Source organism: Pieris napi, chromosome 20, assembly GCF_905475465.1.
Source record: "Pieris napi chromosome 20, ilPieNapi1.2, whole genome shotgun sequence".
In the NCBI taxonomy this organism is placed as follows: Eukaryota; Metazoa; Arthropoda; class Insecta; order Lepidoptera; family Pieridae; genus Pieris; species Pieris napi.
This window is the reverse complement of record NC_062253.1, coordinates 626412-644386: the sequence shown is the minus strand read 5'-3', so window position 1 is coordinate 644386 and position 17975 is coordinate 626412. Positions and strand designations below refer to the sequence as shown.

The 17975-nt window shown below is 31.8% G+C and overlaps 2 protein-coding genes and 2 long non-coding RNA genes across 13 annotated transcripts in view; 1 reads left to right on the top strand and 3 right to left on the bottom strand.

Moving 5' to 3' along the window:
• The window catches only part of LOC125059999 (inactive dipeptidyl peptidase 10), a 348882-nt gene that overhangs the window by 133635 nt on the left and 197272 nt on the right, over positions 1–17975 (top strand). The window lies entirely within an intron of this gene.
• The window catches only part of LOC125060002 (extracellular matrix-binding protein EbhB-like), a 51680-nt gene that overhangs the window by 8202 nt on the left and 25503 nt on the right, over positions 1–17975 (bottom strand). For 2 of the 7 annotated variants that reach the window (XM_047664750.1, XM_047664753.1), the window contains exons 1-2: positions 662–762; positions 381–428 (exon numbers count right to left, since the gene is read on the bottom strand). In XM_047664750.1, coding sequence (XP_047520706.1) covers positions 381–428; positions 662–677 — 64 coding nt within the window. In that variant the 5' untranslated portion in view covers positions 678–762. Of the gene's footprint in view, positions 1–96; positions 429–661; positions 766–8180; positions 8202–17975 lie in introns of those variants that run through there. The other 5 variants (XM_047664745.1, XM_047664744.1, XM_047664742.1 and 2 more) reach the window with 5 other exon arrangements.
• LOC125060016 lies at positions 9551–10199 on the bottom strand. The gene is made up of 2 exons (XR_007118775.1): positions 10012–10199; positions 9551–9770 (listed from the first exon to the last, which is right to left on the bottom strand). It is a non-coding gene; the product is annotated as an uncharacterized LOC125060016 (long non-coding RNA).
• Positions 13654–15808, bottom strand: LOC125060008. Of its 2 annotated transcripts, none has more exons than XR_007118767.1 (3): positions 15694–15808; positions 14530–14653; positions 13654–13757 (listed from the first exon to the last, which is right to left on the bottom strand). It is a non-coding gene; the product is annotated as an uncharacterized LOC125060008 (long non-coding RNA). The 2 variants fall into 2 exon arrangements; XR_007118768.1 differs by having other exon boundaries at positions 14530–14644; positions 15694–15712.

Sequence of the window (17975 nt, the reverse complement as noted above, 5' to 3'; positions counted from 1 at the left end):
ATTTGCTTCGTTTGCCGCATTTGCTCCGCGTCGCTTAGGATGCCTGGGCCACCCCCTCCCTCTACTAAGGTTTTCTGGGGCATTTGCTTCGTTTGCCGCATTTGCTTCGTTTGCCTCATTTGCTTCGTTCGCCTCATTTGCTTCGTTTGCCTCATTTGCTTCGTTTGCCTCATTTGCTTCGTTTGCCTCATTTGCTCCGCGTCCCCGATGCCTGTGCCTCCTCCTCCCCCGTTTAGCAAGGGTTTCTAGGTCATTAGCTTCTGCTGGTTTCTCATCATTATCATTTGCTTCGTTTAACGCATTTGCTTCTAACGGTTCCACATGAATTCCTTCTGCTTCTTTTGTTTTCGACTCTTCGTTACCACTGCTAGGATGGGATCCTGGTGGTGCAGCGATAGACAACGCAATTAGCGAAAAAATTGTGATACCTGGAATTAAAAAAAAAATTTTTTGTTAGGACTTTCTCACGTTTCATCGAATTTTTCACTGCTTCATTTATAAAAAAAAAATATATTTTTACCACATTCTGCCAATAATCAAATAGGGGCGGCATAAAGATCTTAATCAATTTAGATTTCATATTAAAAAGTTTTCTTTTTAAGTTTCATAATTTTATTTAATAATTGATTAGAAAATAAACTACCAAAAATGCAGTACTCACACAGAAGAATCTTCATTTTGTAACTTGCCACAACAGTTGTCACAACTTGAATTGAAGTGTAATAGAAACAAATTAATGTCGCCTTATATTCGTTTTCTTCAAGGCCAGTGCAAAATAGTTATTAATATTAACATGTATATATAATTAAAATACTAATACGTTTTAGGATGTAATTAATTATTAATTCCAATACACAAATATTCAGAATTTACAATTTTTTTTAAATTAAGTAATAACAGTACTAATAATCAAAAATTAATAAATAGATAATTTAAAATAATTGTACCTACCGGCAACATTTCCTCGCTGTAGCCAGCTCTGGGGTCACCGGTACTACCTAACCCAAGCGCCAGCTGAAATATTTAATTAGCGCCTGTGCACTTTAACCTCGCGGCCCAAGAGTCTCTACTCCAAAGGTAGGTGCCGACTAAAATCTTAAAAAAATATATTTATGAGATACCATTGTCATCTTCTGTTAATGTTACAGAACGTGAGAATTTATCGTTGCTTCAAAATGATTGAATATATTCCCAAATTTCGTGATTAAATCAAATTGAATTACAGGAAACAGAGAAACTTCACAAAGGATGGCCATTGAGCTATTTGTCTTTTGTGAAATGTGTAAACTATCAAACATATTATATGTTGGAATACAGGAATTCGACTACCACTACATAAGACAATGAAACATGGAAATCTATGACTTTTTATCCGTATACCGTTAAACGTTCAACGCAGGCCCTAAGTTTTCAATTAGTGAATACTTATTTTATTTGTTTCAAAAATATTTGGCCTGTTATTTATTTATATCCCACAAACACGTATTTTTTTGATATATATGAATGGAAGCGTTTTTGGAATTCGTCCCTTCGTTTCTGAGTTAAATTGTTACAATCTTTCTTTCTACAAATCTTTCCTCTTAAAATATTAATATAGATTATAGAGATCCAATTTATATTCAGCCAAAGATACGATACGAATAAAGATTGAGATGTCGAAGAATCAGTGACGTGTCCAATTAGCCGATTTTCTGGCGCGAAGCCAACTCGCCCCAACGCCTCCTTCATTTTTACCTAACGATTTTATCTAAACCATATTGTTTCTCGATATTTATGGACTCGAGACGTCTACAATACCTCTTGAGAAGTCTCATATAATATTAATGGCAGCAAATCACACAGATGCAAAATTTTATCTAATTAGTTAAAGTTTACGTAAACAAAATATTACGATCATTATATCATTGTTCGTTTAGGGATATACATTACAAACAATTATTGTTTAAAGTAAATCAGGGAAATAATCATTCCGGAGCTCACTGTCGGGTAAGAGCGTGAAGTAGAGTAGTATAGACGAAAAATATGGCACAGAGCGCCCCACGCTTTTTCACAATAATACCAGTATTTCTTGTTCATTACCATTTTCAGCCTAAATTAGGAATTATTTCTCACTTTTTAGTTTGATGTGCTTTAAAAGCGTGTTTAGCGTTAGTTTTTTTAAACTACATATTATTTATTTTTTAGTTAATTTTTTTTTTCGGATTATTGCATTGTCATCGATCTTTGACAGGTGCGCAAAATTTGAATAAAATCTGTCCGTTTAAAGTGGGTCAAAATCGAGTCCGAAGGAGTCGGTTACATACATATATACATACACGTGTAAAAATAAATTGCTTTAAAGAAAATTGAAATTTTTAATTATGTTTTACGTCATTAAAATGATATGAGTAATTGTTAATTTAAATAAATAATACACGAAGTTTAATACTTAGGAAAAAAATACCTAATGGGCTGATAATACGTAGAACTAATTAATGTTTTATTGTTAAATAAATTGATAATTTAAATTCAGTTTCTCGTTATAAAATATGTTTATTGACTTTTTTTATGACTTGAAGTTGATTGGATAAATATCCATCTAAACATAATGATCCAAATTCTGTGTTGTAGTAGTGCAGTTCTTGAGATACTTCTACATGGTACCACCAAATGATAGATTTGTAAAGTTGCTTTAAATTATCCAGCTCTGATTGCTGCAGTCAGGCGTTTTAATTTCCGACAATAATTATATAATATTATAGTCAATAACATTAAATGCGTTTATTTTCCTGTATTCTTAGATTTTGTATTTTCTACAGTATTATCTCGAAGACAAAGTCCGGAGTATGCAAGCGGGATGCCATAACATATATATACTTGAAGAGACTAAATAGTTATGTTGACTTTAACATAAATATGTTTCAAAGATTCCGCCATACCTATGTATGAGTAATACTGAAATAAGTCTTTGCAGATTAACGAACGTATTCGCACTAGTTTGCCAATTTATGTTTATCACACATGAATTAAAAAATAGTATTACTATTATGACGCAATGATCTATAATTTCCTCCACATCAACTCAGGATCCATTGATAGCAAAGTGTCGAAAGACGAGTTTTTACCCTTTACCCGTTAGACACGTTTGTTTACTTAGCTGTCCAGGGGATCCTAAACCACATCCACCACATTTTCATCTATTTCCTCCTTTGAGATGTTCATATTGTCCAGGAGCATTCTATAATTACTTGTTCAATAATAATATCTATTTCTAGAGACTGGACTAAGCTTGGTAATATCTTTATCTACATAAATGCATAAATGAACTAGCGTTCCCTGTCTCTTATATTGTATTCGTAACACCAGTTATGAATACAATATAATATAGGATACACGTTTCTGCTACCTAGTCAATGTTCTGCATAATTAAATTAATTTATTTTCACCAAATATATCACCTCAGTGGTACGTACATGCATAACTTAAACTCTCCTTCTTTATATCATTTAAGTACTAAAATTGTGAATAAACAAAAATATTATTTGTGTTTAGTTCTTTTTTAAAGGTTTTGTTAATATAATTACATTATACGTATTAGGTTAAGTTATTTATGTTTACATAAATTATTTGCGTACTTTAATTATGTAATCAGGACTTTATCCTAGGAGTCTCTCAGTTGCAGTACGGAAGTAATATTGTAAAATTCAATCAAAAAACATATCATCTGTACCGCTGTAGCACGAAGAACTTAAAATGGATATTAGTAACTGAGCTCTTGCCTTGCAATTCAATTAAATATAATATAAAAAATGCTGAGAAAAATAACACTATAAATTCTTTGGATTTTCACGACAAAACTAGAGCTTCTTAGATTCCGTTGGAAAGCGCTGACCTTCCAATAGCTTAAAAATGTATAAATATGTATTAATAATTTTTAATGTACTATGATGTCCGCGATTTTTAAAGAAGACGTTCAGGAAAGACGTGCATTAGACCTATTCGTCTAGTGGTTTTTCATACTCGACTACAGGATTTCGGGTTTAAGTCTTGGTGGGATATTACGGCAGTCCGATTTTCTAGGATTCTTTTTATTTGTAGCCTTCACAGTAAGCGGTGATTGGACTGCTCCATGCCTCTGGGAAGGTCTAGTAGGTACGTCTGTATTATGATATACCAGTTGTGTCAGACCTCCGAATATAATTCTACCCAAAAACTTTAATGACAGTCTCAATAGAGACCACCAAATCATTGCCAAATAGTTCTGGTGATATTTATAAATACAGTTGTGTAATGGTTTTGGGCGCCCAAATGCGAAAAAAGCATTTTCTTTAACCCGTAATAAATAGAATTTGTTATCAAATAATTAGTTTTTGGGGCCGTGCATTATACTAAGTTTATAATACCTAAACTCCATACAAAACAATTTTCCATCAGATAATTCGTTTTTAAAACGAGAAAATTAACAATTAAAGAGTGAAATTACTTTTTAATATCAAATGCCTAACGACAACTGAAGGTCATTCGATGGAATTTGGAGCTTGTCTCGCTGAGACACGCGTCACCCTGACGATACAATATTTCGAGAATACTTGCGAATCCTTTTCATCTTTTAGTGAAGAAATTTCTTTTATGATTTTAATAAAAACCGAGTAAGATGTCAGCTCCCACCACTCCAATGTTAGCAATGATATTATAAGTAGGTATATTAGATTTTATTTAATTAAACGGTTCCTCTATTTTCAGTTATCGCAGTTTATCCTTTAACTTTCATGTTTAGTTTATATATCTCAAAATGTTTTTGAAGAATGCAAAATTCTTGTATGTCTGAAAATGCGTTGATACATTTAAAAGAAAATGTATTTTGAAACTGCTGCATTGTGTTGTTAAAAATAACATCTTAAGAAAGCAAACTTATGAATTCTGCATTGTTTTTCTGTGCACGAAGTACATCACCAACCTGTATTTACGCAGTGCGCACAATTTATTACAATAACTCTACTGCAGTGTAACAAATTTAAAATTATAGTTTTAATGGTTTCTCTGACAGATTATTTTATTTTTCAAGCAACTTATGGATTCTTAGGCATCCTATCAAAGAAACTTACGTGTGACTGATACAAGTTAACTCCTGAGGAAAAATTATCTTTTAGCTCGAGAATATCGTGGCTCTGCCATCTAAGCTACAACCTTTTAACATAATACATTGTAAACAACAATTTACATAGAGTTGATTCGCTTAACCTTTTAGTAACATATTCAGATAGTGATGGAGGGAATAGGTACTACAATATTAGTTATAAGATTTAGTTTTTATAAATATATTGGAACGAAGTTCCTTATTGCGCGTTGCGAAAGAAAAGTTGAGACGACGGAGCTAGCGACATCTCTGTTGGAACTGACTTTTTCGTAAAAATAGTATTTTTCGTCAATAGATGTATCTATCTTCAGATTTGTTGTCAAAATGAAACACAATAAATTAATACAAAATAATAATTTTAGGCACTCTAATAATAATTACATGATCAATCATGTTTTTTCAGAGATTGTCATTAAATTAGCTTGAAACGAAGGCAAAATCTGTCATTGATTTCATTACTAGAGATAAAGGCATTTCATTGTGTACGCTCAACATCCAAAGCCTTCGTAAATATTCAGTTGAATTAATCGACTCTGTTACAGAAAAAACTAACATTTTGTTATTATTAGAGACATGGTTGGACAATCGAGAAGAATGTGATATACTGAATTTTAATTGTGTAACCCACTATAAATGTGATTTTGTTCGGTCAGGTGGAGTTGCGATACATCACAACACAAATGATACGACCAATCTTCTAACACCAAATATGTCGGTCATTATGAACAATATTCAGGACTTGCACGTAAGACGTACAAGTGTTGCAGATTTAGTGTGTAATGGAAAACGGCGTTACCTTAATCATGGCGGTAATATACGTCTCATAAAATAACAAAGTAATAGATATTCAGGAGTTCATTCATCGAGCACTGCTAGAGTATTCTAAAGATTACAAAAAATTATATAAACTTCCACTCATTTTAGCCGGTGATTTTAACATCAACTTCAATAAGGAAAAATCAAAACCATTGCTACAGTTTCTAGATGAAGAATTTGATTTAAGAATAAACAATAATCCAGCAGAATCAACAACAAAATATAATACTACTATTGATGCAGTTTTTTCAAGACATTTAAATAATATAGAATCCCAAACATATGGTTCCTACTTCAGTTTCCACAAGCCAATTATAACTAAAATTGAACCTATTGATAGTTTATATTACATTATATTTGTTAATAATAAAAAAATATTATTACAACTTAAGAAAAGAAAATTTTATTACAATTCCTTCACTAATTAATCGAAAGGAACTTTGTTCCATCCGGGTGTCCCTTGACACCTCTCAATTTTTTTTTCATGTAGGTTAATCGGTGTGAGTATAATTAATATGTCGTTCTATAGCATTAATAATAACTTTAGAGATATAATAATGATGTGGAAGAAAAAAATATATTTGTTGAGAAACAAAATAATATTTTTGGGGAGAAAATGTTTTCCTCTCACCGACAACTGTTGCTGCATACATCGTCCGATCGACCACACACACGGGGTCGCAAACAGCGGGACATATACATTATACAGCCTCCGCCTCGAGCTGCACCCGTCCATGACACAACTGATAATACTGAATCAAACATAGAAACAATCTTTATTACATATAATTTTAGCACAAATTACATATATATTTAATTATGAATACTTTATTCAATATGTTATATTAACTTAATATCGACGTAGGAAAGCATATTTGCTGTAAGTAGACATATTGCAATTGTTCACCAGAGCCAAAAAACTTAATTAATTTCGGAAAAAAATTAATAGTGTCGAACCTATTCATGATATTGATACCATTTTTGAAACATATATTTATTTAACTGCCAGTCACCATTTGTAATGTAAACTTTTTATCCAAAGTTACTATAAGTACGTGTTTGGCTAGTTACAGCATACAGTTTTTTAAATCACAAACCTTTAAAACGCTGTAACTAAGGAAGAAAAATGTACGCGCGGAAATATTATCAATTTACAGGCGGTAAATATGCTGTATGCAGTAAATTTAGTATTAGGGTACTTTCAATTGCAATTCAAGATGTAAGATTAGTTTATAATTATGATTAGATCTAGAAATGCAGTGGGTCATTTGGTAATGTAATGTTTGGTTGAAATAAAATGTCGTAAATAAAAGTAAAATGGTAAAAAAAAACTAAAACTGTAGGTTCCCTAAGCTTGCTGTAAGTAAACGAATGTAAAAATCACACGCCGCAGAAATGCTGTAAGTAGCGTTAAGTTTTTAATTGGGAAGAAGTATTTGTATAGAAAAAAATGCAGTTTTTCTTTTGCTGTAAGTACAAATTGTCTAAAATGACTGGATTTTGGTCTACATACAGCATTTAATCTAACTAAAATAAATATAAGTACAGGCGTTTTCAACCGCGTATGTAATTTTTTTTTCATCGTAGAGACATAGGCCCCGGGACATTCGATGCGTTTTTTTTTCTGATACTAATGGCAGTATAAAGTCACTGTAGGTATTTTGTCTACTTACAGCAAATATGCTTTCCTACGTCGATATAATAAGTTTAAATCTACTCGTATATAGTTAAAGAATAATAGAAGACTTAATTACCTTTAATGTCGTTTATTATTTATTTTTGATCAGAAAACCAACCTTTTTATATTTACCTTTTGGGCAAATTGTTGAGCAGAACAGTGTTAGCCTAGTGCCTTCAGCATGCGACTTTCATCCCTAAGGTCGTAGGTTCGATCCCCGGATATGCACCAATGGGCTTTCTTTCTATATGCGCATTTAACATTCGCTCGAACGGTGAAGCAAAACATCGTTTGGAAGCAGAAAGCTGATCACCGACTGCCTATTATATGAACAATAACATAAAACATATACAGAAATCTGAGGCCCAGACCTAAATTGTTGTAGCGGCACTGATTTATAATGTTTTTAGGTAAATTAGGTTCTTTACTACACTGTAAGAAGTAACATTACTTAGTTACTTTTTACACAATAAAACTAGGATCATTTATTTCCAATGGCTATCGCAAAAACTCTACTATGATGCTAAACGCCAAAAGTTATTACGGAGTAATCAAAAATTTTCTACTTACTCCAGAATAAGTTCATTGTATACATATATATACTGTATAGCATAATTTTTGTCTACTCGGAGTACAAACTAGATTACAGATCATAATCACCAATCTCTATATTTAGTCCTGACAATCTGTTGTAATATTTTTATGATTAACGTTGCCTGTTTTTATGATTACAGTGCGTGCGCAGAAGTTCATTTCATTACATTTAGTTAGTTATATAAATTTAAAAAAAAATATCGGTACATAATTTTTACCGCTTTTGCAACGTATGTGTCGACAAGTAGCGCATACATTAACGGTAACAGTATTTAATTACATCTCTCAGTGAGTGTCACACAAAGGTTCGCATTTATGCACAGGAATGATGTTACCCTGTTTACCGGGGCCGTAACAATCATAGCTCAAATCAGAATTCAGTTGAAATAAGACTTCTCTTTTCATCCAATACGTCTGACAGATGATTTTTATTTAAGGTTTCAGCCTTCCCGAGCCTGCCGAAGCAAAGCAAACGAGTCAAACGTTTGTCCACTGGCATAAATCAAAAATTATTAATTCTATGATACGATCTATATAATATAGCCGGTGTTACGTTCATATACAAATTGTTAAATTGTCAAATACAGAACAATAACATGAACCCTGTTTTGCTAGTAAATTTATTGTATTTTCATAGATATAGTGTAGATATAGCATTGCGTATGATGTGGTTAAATTTAATCAATAAATACATATAAATTATAATATTAATTTTATATCTGTGAAAATTAATCATATGAAAATATAATGTGTGGGAATTACACAAGATAAGCTCCATGATCCATTTCCATTTCCATTTCCATGCTCATGCTCCATGATAAAAAAAAACATTTATCATATATTATACGTCAACTTCTTTAACAGAAAAAATCGATTTCCTACATTATTAACGTAACTTGACGTGTTAAGGGTCCATATTAAAAAAAAACATCAATCAGAACAAAATCACCTGAGACTACATTTGAGAACAAATTGCTACTCCAGTAGCTACTTTATTCCAGAATGTGTTTTAAGTGTCGATCCGTTGAGGCTAGTTTTAAGTGATATTTGATCAGTGATCATTAAGGTTTTGCTTTATTCTGTGGTGCATTCCATTGCGTTTTAAATACAAAAAATGTTTCAACTTCAATACACGCTGTGACATTAAATAAATCATTTTCCATTAAAATAATATGTTTGTTATTTTATTATTAATTTATTCATGAACATTATAATCAGACATTTAGATTAATTAATATTTAGCGATTAAATCAACTATGTATTTTGCGATTACTCCAGTGCTTCTTCCTGTCCTGCCTCTTCTTTGGATTGGTGTTTCGATTTCCATGCCTTGGTTTCTTTGCTGATTCCGGATCAGCCGCATTTGCTTCGTTGGCTGCATTTGCTTCGTTTACCGCATTCGCTTCGTTTGCTGCATTTGCATCGTTTGCCGCATTAGCTTCTGCTGCTGCATTAGCTTCTGCTTCTTTTGGCTTAACAGCTTCATTTACCTCTTTACTACCAATAGAAGGGGGGATCCTGGTGGTGCAGCGATAGACAACGCAATTAGCGAAAAAACTGTGATATCTGGAATTTTAAAAATGGTTTAGGTTAGGACTTTCCCACGTTTTATCGGATTTTTTCACTGATGCATTTATAATAAAATATGTTTATTTTTTTTATTTTTACCACATTTTGCCCATAATCAAACAGGTACGACATAAAGATCTTAATTCAATTCAGGTTTCATATTAAAAATTTGCTTTTTAAGTTTCATAATTTTAATTTATTCATTGATTTTAAAATAAACTACCAAATCTATACTTACACAGAAGTACCTTCATTTTGAAATTTGCCACAACTTGAATTGAAGTGTAACAGAAACAAATTAATGTCGCCTTATAATCGTTTTCTTCAAGGCCAATACAAAATAGTAATTAATATTAACATGGATATAATATTATAATTAAAATACATTTCAGGAAGTAAATAATTTTTAATTCCAACACACAAATATATACAGTATTTACAATTTTTTAAACTTAAGTAATAACAATAATAATAATCAAAAATTAATAAATAGATAATTTAAATTAATTGAACCTACCGGCAACATTTCCTCACTGTATTGCGATACTTATTCGTTTTTAGCGAGGAAAGGACCAGCTTTGGGGTCACCGGTACCGGTACCAGGTGCCGACTTAAATCTTTAAAAATAAATTTTATTAATGAGATACCATTGTCATCTTTTTAAACATTAAAAATTATGGAATCTGCCCACAAGTTTCGTGATCAATAAAATCGAAATCAGAAAGGTAACAGAGAAACTTTTCAAAGAATGGCGATTGAGATATTGATATCTTTTGTGGAATGTCAAAAATATTAAACATATTATACTACCACTACAGAGTATTCAAATACAAAAACTTTTAAATGAAAAAATGTGAGGATAGTGCAATATATTACACATATAATGTGTGTGTGTGTGTACATAAATAGGGTCAATTCCATTCCTTTATATTCATTGTAAACCGAAAAAAAAAAATTTTTCGCTGCAAGTAGTTCCATTATAGGCATTAAGTAAGTCATATGTTAATATTATTAACGGTTTTACAGGGAAATATTTTATGGTATTATAGAATTTTAATTAAACGAGTACAATAGATCTATAGTTTAATTATTATAATTGTCCATGAAGGATTCTACAAAAGAGTTATTAGACTTAATTTTTTTCTCAAATATATTAAAAAATAAGGTCACATCTATAATTAATTATCTAATAAATTAGCTTTTAAAACAAAGAAACTCATTTGGATTTATAAAGGATAGTCTTGTTATTTCGTCATGCTGAAACAAAAGATAAGTTTTGGCATATCAATCATCATAATATCATCAAAATGATTACATAGACAATGAGGTACGGAATTCTTTGACTTATTATCCGTATTACCGTTAAACAATTACGTTCAACGTAGGCTTTTCAATTTGTGAATACTTATTTTATTTGTTTAAAAATATTTTACTTTTTTACACTCTTAGAAAATTAAAAAGGAACTAGCGGCCTGTTATTTATATTACTCCCACTGACATGTATTATTTTGATATAAATGAATGGAAGAACTTTTGGAATTCGTCCCTTTGTTTCTGAGTTAATTTTTTACAATCCTTCCTTCTACAAATCTTTCCTTTTAAAATATTAATATAGATTTGCTGACCCGGCAAACGTCGTTTTGCCATGTATGTATATTATTTCTAGGAAACATTTCTTTAGTTCAATAAAAATTACTATCTACTATGTATAATAAAAAATAGGGGTTGATCGTAGAGGGTATATATACGTAAATTTAGGGGTGGGACACTTAACATTTAGGGGGATTAAAAGTAGATATTATCCGATTCTCAGACTTATTGAATATGCATAAAAAATTTCATGAATCGGTCGAGCCATCGGCATTTTGACACGAGAATTTTATATATTTGAATTTTATTTCTAATCAAGTATACAGTAAAAATTAAAATTTTCTTAACCTACAAAGTAATCATAGAAATAATTAAAATGAAAATCAAAACAAATTTAAAAAGGTCCCTGGTCCTTTGGGTCCCTGTGGCAGTGTACCTTTAACGCTGGCAGAATTTCCTCGCTGTATTGCGATACTTATTTATTGAGCCAGGAAAGTTCCAGCTCTGGGGTCACCAGTACTATCTACCAGGCGCCAACTTAAATCTTTAATAAGCGCCTGTGCACTTGAATCCCACGGCCCAAGAGTCTCTACTCCAAAGGGAATAAAATCGAAGTTGGAGGAAAGACTCTTATATTTGTGCCGTTTATTATTTTCTGCCTGCTCTGCGGCCGCCCCAGCTTTTTTACTTGTCCGAAGTAGGTGAGACGGGGCAAATGTGTCTGCACAGGTTGGCTCCAAAATTGCTGGAACATTGACGGAGGCAAGAGAGCGGAGTATAATGTCGTTTAGCGCGGCAACGCGAGAAAAACGACCTGCACTCTTTTGGCGTAGGCCATGGTGTCCAAGGCCACTTACTTCAAAACCACAGGGACACTTATGGGGAGTACATATGGGCACTCCTAAGCGGAGGCTGATGGCAATGCGAAGTGATTCAGGGTCTAAAAGGGTGAAAGTGTTTGGCGTAGGATAAGCATTAAGCCAATGACCGGCTTGCCTAGACCCCACAGCCACCAACCTTGCGCGTTTTGTTATTGAAATGTTACCTAATAACTTTTGGAATTCAGATTTGCAAAGAGGATCATCCCAGCTTCTTTGAAAGTTGACGCTAGAAGACAAACTCAAGCCTGGGTTGGTTGCTAGCCACGTGTTTCTTGCATCTGTTAAATCCGCAATCTCGTAGTTTGTAAAATAAGATCTGAGGATTTTACCTACCAGACTGCTAGATTTGTGATCAGATGAGAGAAATGCTGGAAGAGCTACACTTGTTATCTTGCGTATTCCTGATCCGCCAAAGCGAACAAGAAGCGATGCTTGATTCCAAGAAGGTGTTTCAAAACGAACATTTAAAATAGATTCCAATTAAGTTTTTAAAAGATTATCCAAACCACTTAAAAAAATTATATATTAAAAAAAAACATCATGTGTCCAATTCACACGTGGTAGAAGTGAAACCTTCAAAAATAAAGTTTTTATAATTAAAATATGTAAATTAGACTTTATCTCTATCTAAATGTAGGATCTTTTCTTTAAAAAAATATATATTTTAATGTTAAATTTTCATTTATATCTTTAATATCAATCTTTAATTTGGTAAAAACTAAAATGGGACGTAGGAGAAAATGAGATAGGAAGCATTATACAGTGTATAAACTTTTAATTAAGTGTAGTACGAAGTTTTCACTTCAAAAAGTTTCTATAACTAATGATTTGTAAATAAAATTGATAAATAATCTAATTTTATAATTAAACTACATACTTGACTTACTTATTTAATTTTCATCAAATCTGTTTTTTTAGAAGTGTTATGTACAGCACCAACCTGTAGTTACGCAGTGAGCACAATTTATCACAATAACTCTACTGTAGTGTAACAAATGGAAAATTATAGATATAATCTCTGATCGATTATTTTATTTTCTACGCCTTTTTAACACTAAAGAAATGTGTTAGCTCAAAGAAGCGTTCAAGCAACTTAAGGATTCTTAGGCATCCTATCTAAGAAATCTACGTGTGACTGGCAAGTGAATTCCTGAGGCAAAATTATCTTTTAGCTCTAGATTATCATGTACGTGCCATCTAAGCAACAACAATTTACAACCCGACTAACAACACAACCCACCAGCGCCGGAGGATATTATACATTGTAAACAACAATTTACATGGAGATGATTAACTTAACCTTTTAATAACTTATTCAGATAGGGATGAAGGTATTTGGGACTACAATATATTTGTTGAGAAGCAAAATAATATTTTTTCGGAAAATATATGAAAGTAAAAAAAATATATTGATTATTTGAATATAATCGAGTGTTTATTAAAGCATCGTTTGTTATCAATTTATGACTAACACGCTCCTTTATGTGACAGCCGCAATCTGGCGCATTGCAAACTGAAATACAAAAATCATGTTACATGTCATTTTAACTTTTTATTAAATATACACTATTTTCTTAAGTAATAATAAAAATATATATAATGCAGAGCAAGCCTAGTGGCTTCAGCGTGCGACTCTCAACCCTGAGGTCGTAGGTTCAATCCCCGGCAGTGCACCAATGGACTTTCTTTCAATTTGCGCATTTAACATTCGCTCGAATGGTGAAGGAAAATATCGTGAGGAAACCGGCTTGCCTTAGACCCAAAAAATCAACAGCGTGCGTCAGGCACAGAAGGCTGATCACCTACTTGCCTATTAGATTACTAAATGATCATGAAACAGATACAGAAATCTGAGGCCCAGACCTAAGAAGCTTGTAGCACCATTGTTTTTTTTTAATAATAAAAATAACTAAAAAATTAATAAAAAGAAAATTAAAACAAATTTAAAAAGTTCTGTGCCTGTGGCAGTGTACCTTTAACGCTAATAGCATTTCGCTGTATTGCGATACTTATTCGCTGAGCGACGAAAGTACCAGCTCTGGGGTCACCGGTACTATATACCATGAGCCAATTAAAAACTTTAATTAGCGCCTGTGCACTATGAACGCTACGGCCTAAGTTACATCTTATAGGCTCCTTTTTTATAATAATATTCCCCTTAAAAAAGAGGGCGCAGAATAATTTGCTATTATAATGAATAAATAAAAAAAATATTTAGATTTAAGGAGTAAATAAATTAACCTTAAATTAAAAAAGTAGAATTGAACAAATGTTTCTCCCCTCACCGACAACTGTTGCTGTATGTCGTCCGATCGACCCCACACACGGGGTCAAAAACTGCGGGACATATACAGCCTCCGCCGCGAGCTGCACCCGTCCATGATACAACTGATAAAATCACTGCTAATACTGAATCAAACATATTAATAGACTTTTTTACATTTAATTTTAGTACAAATTACATTACATTCTTATTCCAGAGAATTTTATTTCCCTAATAAATGATAAATTATTTATTTTTCTGTAAGTAGGTTTGTACTAACACTTTTACACGTCAAGCATATATTTTTTAAAACTAGATGAGTTCGACGTTTCCTATCTGACTACTCTGAGAAGAAACGCCGAAACAAACTCAGAGGTCACAGTCTCTTTTAAAGTCCAGACATAATCTTTGTCAGATCATGTGAAGACCATGTAGATTGCAGTCTGAAATGGTCTTTTAAGGAAAGAACCACACAGATTGAGTGGACCTGTCCAGTCAGTGCACGCATTTGTCAGTAATCGTGCATATTGACTTAATATGTAGTTTAAATCTGTTCAGATTTCATTTGAACATTGACCAACTGCTGACGCGGCTCACGTGGTTGTTCTAAATTTTGAAGCTGAAGATGCGCGAACACAAAAGCTCATAAGACATAATATGATGAATGTGTCAATAGGTATAAGTATTTAAGATGTTGCTTTATAACAATAAATCAGATTTGAATATTGCTCTGTCTTATTCATTTCTCGCTTGAAGTGGCGAAGACTACTTTAAGCCCCTAATTATCGTGGTGAGCCTGCCCGATAGCTTAGAGATAATCCCATTACTTTGAGCCTTTGATCCTACCCGTAGGGCCCCATCTGTTACCTTAGGTCTCTTGGTGCAGACATTCCGTTCTTATTTATATAGTCACTAGGGTTGTTAGGTTCTTACATTTCACCCTCTCATATATTTAGTTATCTAGTGCAGCTTGCTCATACATACACTACATATACTATACAGATACTCCTGACATTTAATCAAACAAGCTGTACAAAATATATATAGTTAAATAATAATGGAAGACTAAAGTAAAATTGCTTTTAATTACGTTTTTATTTATTTTTGACCAGACCAAAGTTATGATGAAGATTTTAAATATGTAATATTTTTCCCACCATTCTATTTAAAAAATATTGCTAGTTACTCCAGAATAACTTCATTGTATACAGATGCACTCCCAACCTTTAATTAAACTGCATAGCGTAAAAATCTTGGCTATTTATAGACATGTTCGGAGTACAAACTGGATAAACAGATCTTAATCACCAATCACTATATTAAGTACTGACTTAATCTGTTGTTATATTATGATTAACGTTGCCTGGAAGTGATCGCTTATTAACAATTTGGTAGTCTTTTATGTTTATTGTCTCTTGAATGCGAAGAAGTGTTATTTTTTTACCGGGATTATAGCGACAACAACTTAATACATATAAAAATAAAAATTTACTTTGAAATTAAATATCATTCAATATTAGATATGTATTCGTTGTTACATAAATAAATAAAAAATACTAAGTTTACATCAACGAGTAAACAAACAACACCAATGTATTCATCGTGAATATCTAAACTGGTTAAAAGTAAAATTTTCCTTATTCAAAACTGGCTCAACGTATAAACACTGTGTGATAAACATGATGGGAATTCCAAGTAAAAGAGAGATTACGCTTATTTACACTTTAAAAGGACGCGAAGGGATAAAAAGAACAAGACAAGACACCCAGTCGGCTTCACTTTATTCGGGCATTCTAGAGAACAAGAATTATATTAAAACTATTTTAAAAGAGTAAGTATGGAGTTTTTTGCCCATTCTTCTCCATATGAAACTTCCTTTTGGAAGGGACAACTAGAGTATTTTTTTTTTTAATTTTTTACAAATAAAAAATTGACTTTCAAAAGAGCCTTTTTAATAGCCCTAATTGATTTAAATTATTTGACTATATAATATAATCTTCTACGTTATAACTAAACTAGCTCGCATTGCAGCTTTGACCAGTGTTGGCCTAGTAGTTTAAGGGTGCGACTCTCATCCCTGAGGTCGTAGAATCGATCCCCGGCTGTGACTGTGCTGCTGGCGGCTGTGGCTGTGACAAAATCAGCAGAATTTTCCAAATTCCGTCTGCAAAAACCAACCTAGGATTTGAGACACCTCTCATTCGAATTCTTCGCGAATATAACGAAATAAACACAACTTATCAACTACTGTTATGCCCGTTATTTTATTTTATAATTTCTTGTAATATGCTGTAGATATAGCATTATACGTATATAATATGACGTGGTTAACTTTTATAAATAAATAGATATAAATTTCTATTAACATTCACTTGAAGGTCGCACATTTGAAAACGATCTACGTCACTGCTACAGACAATAGAAATAATTAATTAATTTTTTTAACATCCTTTCGCTTATATTAGTTGAGCTGTTTAAAAAAATTAAATTATCATGTTCAACTTTTTTAACGAAAAATAAACGATTTTTTTCCATTATTGACGTAACTCGACGTGTTTAGGGTCCATATTAAAAACCTCAACGAGAACAAATTGCTACTCAAGAAGCTACTTTATTCCAGAATGTGTTTTAAGCGTCGATCCGTTGAGGCTAGTTTTAAGTGACATTTAATCATTCTTTACATTCATTCATTCATTTTAATACAAAAAAAGTTTCAACTTCATTACACGCTGTGTGTTTTAATAAATCATTTTCCATTAAAATAATATGTTTTTATTTAAAATATACATTTTATTAATAAAAAGTATTTAATAAATTGTTGCATTACGTTATCATACAATTTTAAGCGTTTAAACCAGTCATTTTCGTTGAAATACTTAGTACTAAGAATCACAAGCTTTAGGCATTAAATCGTGTTTTAGTCTTAGTTCCTAAACAACGTTATATTTTGTTTTAATTTTTTAACATTTGATATTTACATTTAAGAGACAAATTTATGAGTATTTCTATTAGAAAAAATATGCATCTAATTTTGTGTGCAGTCAAGCTTTTGTTTTTAAAATAAATGTTTTCATGTTTATTTTATTGTCATAGAATTTATTTTTACTTTTTATTTGTTTACTTGTTACAGTTGTAAATTTGTAAGAAAAGTTATAACTGTAACAAAGCTAATTTGATTAAAATAAAAACCGTAATTCAAATTGAACATTGCTTTTCCTTAAGTAACCAAATATGGATACATTAGAACATAATAATTTTATTTTTTTACAGATTAATACAATTTCACTAATTAATTACAAATACATAGTTAAAAAAATTTACAAAATCAGTTCTTTGATTAAGACTATTAGATTAATTCAGTTTTTATGAATAAAGGTATGTGCTCAGAGTAAATAATACTTAAACTACAATAAAAATTAAATAATGAAAGAAGTCATATAGAAAATGTACTTATACAGCCATTCATTA